Source organism: Sciurus carolinensis, chromosome 16 (genome assembly GCF_902686445.1).
Source record: "Sciurus carolinensis chromosome 16, mSciCar1.2, whole genome shotgun sequence".
NCBI lineage: Eukaryota > Metazoa > Chordata > Mammalia > Rodentia > Sciuridae > Sciurus > Sciurus carolinensis.
In genome coordinates this window covers 63,542,615-63,545,163 of record NC_062228.1, presented here as the reverse complement: position 1 = coordinate 63,545,163, position 2,549 = coordinate 63,542,615, and the positions used below count along the sequence as shown (strand labels likewise).

Here is a 2,549-nt window from a genome sequence, read left to right as displayed (position 1 = left end):
ATATATATAAAAGCAAATACATCTATCTTGATGTGGTGCTGACCTCATATTCATTAAAACCAACTGGATAATTTAAAATGATCTTGTAAACTGGTGCTTCAGCCAGTGCATCTGCTTTTTAATAGGATTTGTAAAGATGAACTCATAATTACACTGGCTGATGGATTTACTATTTACACATCAGTGGACAGTTGTTACAAGTTATGAAATGACATAATTCTGATGTAAAACATAATGAGGTGTTAAATAGTGATAATAAATATATAACTGGACAAGTGGAAGAACTAACTAACTGAATATAATGGTAGACCTGGTCATTAAATTAACTCTTTGAAATCAGCATAGAGATTGTTGTGCACAAGACCAACACCAGTGTGGAAAAAATGAAATCAGAGAGCATCTCTCAGCTAAGTCTAGTGACTGCCACACAGAATGTAAAGACTGTAACCAGGTTGAACACATCTGCTATTTGTAATAAGGCTCATTACATTGCACTTTAAATGACAGACATTATAATGTTGGAATCCTCTTAATAACAGAAACATCTTTAAGTAAATATTCCTACTGGGAGGTAGCAGTAAGTAGCAGCACTGGACTTCAGTTGACATTTTCAATGTAGCCCATGCCTCTTGTCCTCATGCAGGATCCTCTGCCTCTGAAGATAAATATCAGTCTGTGAGAACTGGCAGAATGGCCTCTGGGGATTTGATGATGGGTATGATCTTCTTAACCCTGACTGTGGTTGGAATCCTGGGGAATTTCTGTCTCCTTTCCTCCTACCTCTGCCTTGACTTCTCTGGGTGTAGGTTGAGATGCACAGATTTGATTATTAAGCACCTGATTGTAGCCAACTCCCTATTCCTTCTTTTCAGGGGAATCCCACAGTCCATGGCAGCTCTTGGGTTTAGACATTTCATCAGTGATCTTGGATGCAAACTTGTTTTCTATGTTCACAGGGTGGGTAGGGGTATGTCCTTCAGCAGTACCTGCCTCTTGAGTGTCTTCCAGGCCATCACCATCAGTCCCAGGGACTCCAGGTGGGCAGAGCTCAAAGTGAAAGCTCCCAGGTACACTGGTACCTGTGTATTCCTGTGCTGGATCCTCCACCTGCTGGTCAATATCATTGTTCCTATGTGTGTGACTCATAATGGTAATAACAATATCACAAAGAGAAGAGATTTTGGGTACTGTTCTGGTGGTAATGATGAGAGAACTGTTTATGTAATAAATGTAGCCTTGCTGTCCCTCCCTGATGTGCTGTGTCTGGGGATCATGCCCTGGGCCAGTGGCTCCATGGTTCTCATCCTGTACAGACACAAGCAGAGGTTCCAACACCTCCATGGCAACAGTCCCTCCCTCAGATCCTCCCCTGAGTCCAGAGCAACAAACACCGTCCTTCTTCTGGTGAGCACCTTTGTGTCTCTCTACACTCTCTCCTTCAGCATGCATGTTTATTTGGGTGATCCTCAGAATCCGAGTCAGTTTTTGGTGCACCTCTCTGCCTTAACCAATGTGTGTTTCTCTGCTCTCAGCCCCTTTATTCTCATGAGCAGAGTTGTCAACATCTCCAGGCTCTGCTTTGTCTGGATAAGGAGCAGAACTTCCCCTAGTGTCCTCAGAAACATGTGATGTGCATGCACCTGTACCATGTCCTGATGGTTATTACTCACCCTCCTACAGTCATAAACGCAGTTGTGACATTGTCAAAGAATAAAAGACTGTCTGTTTCACACATATTTATGCCTTTACATATGTGTGGTTGTGTATTTGTGTGTATCACTTGTGCTATAGTCAGAAATACTTGCTATGATAATGTCATAGTAACAGAAAAGTGCATGTAAAGGATTTAAAATTCTATTACTCACCACAAAGTCAAAACGCCATACAATTTTAGCATTTTATTTCATTTATATGCCATTTGGCATTGAGCAAGGTTAATATCTGCTGAAGAAATGTGACCAAATAAAGGCAAATGTTTGTTCTAATAGGAGAAACTTGTCTACCTTGATGAACAAAATAATGGAAACATTTGGGAGAAGATTAATCAATGTCTTGTGTACTATTTATGACACCTGCTGTATTTTCTTTTTCTAGTATAACATCTTTTATATTAATTAAAACACATTCCTTTCACTATCTTTCAGTGTATATTTAGTATTCTTTGTTTTCAAGCTGGATTTTGTAAATACTATCCACAGAGTCAAGCAATTTGGCACCTGTAGACAAAGTAGCATTAATCTGTTTTCTTTCCTTTCACTTTAAATAAATTCTGACTTGGATATTTAAGGATACATGTCATTAGTGGACAGCACAATGGGGTTTGAAAACTGGATCCCACTTCTATGAGGCCCTGTTCAGCCCACAGTGCTCTCCTCATGGTCCTTGCTGTGGGTCTCCCGAGGGTGGCCTCTATTCTTACATCTGTCAGCACGAACATGGCAGCTTCTTTGGTATGTGACACACATGCCATAAAGCAGGAATTTAACTGTTGTTTTCAATTTCCATCAGTTGTTTTGAATTCATCTGTGTTTTTGTGTGTGATGTGGATC

General features: G+C 40.3%; 1 protein-coding gene across 1 annotated transcript; it reads left to right on the top strand.

Moving 5' to 3' along the window:
• The first annotated feature begins 690 nt into the window (after positions 1-690).
• LOC124966215 (vomeronasal type-1 receptor 4-like) lies at positions 691-1,629 on the top strand. Its single transcript, XM_047527258.1, has one exon. The coding sequence runs from the start codon at positions 691-693 to the stop codon at positions 1,627-1,629; it is 939 nt and encodes a 312-aa protein (XP_047383214.1).
• Positions 1,630-2,549: the final 920 nt, after the last annotated feature.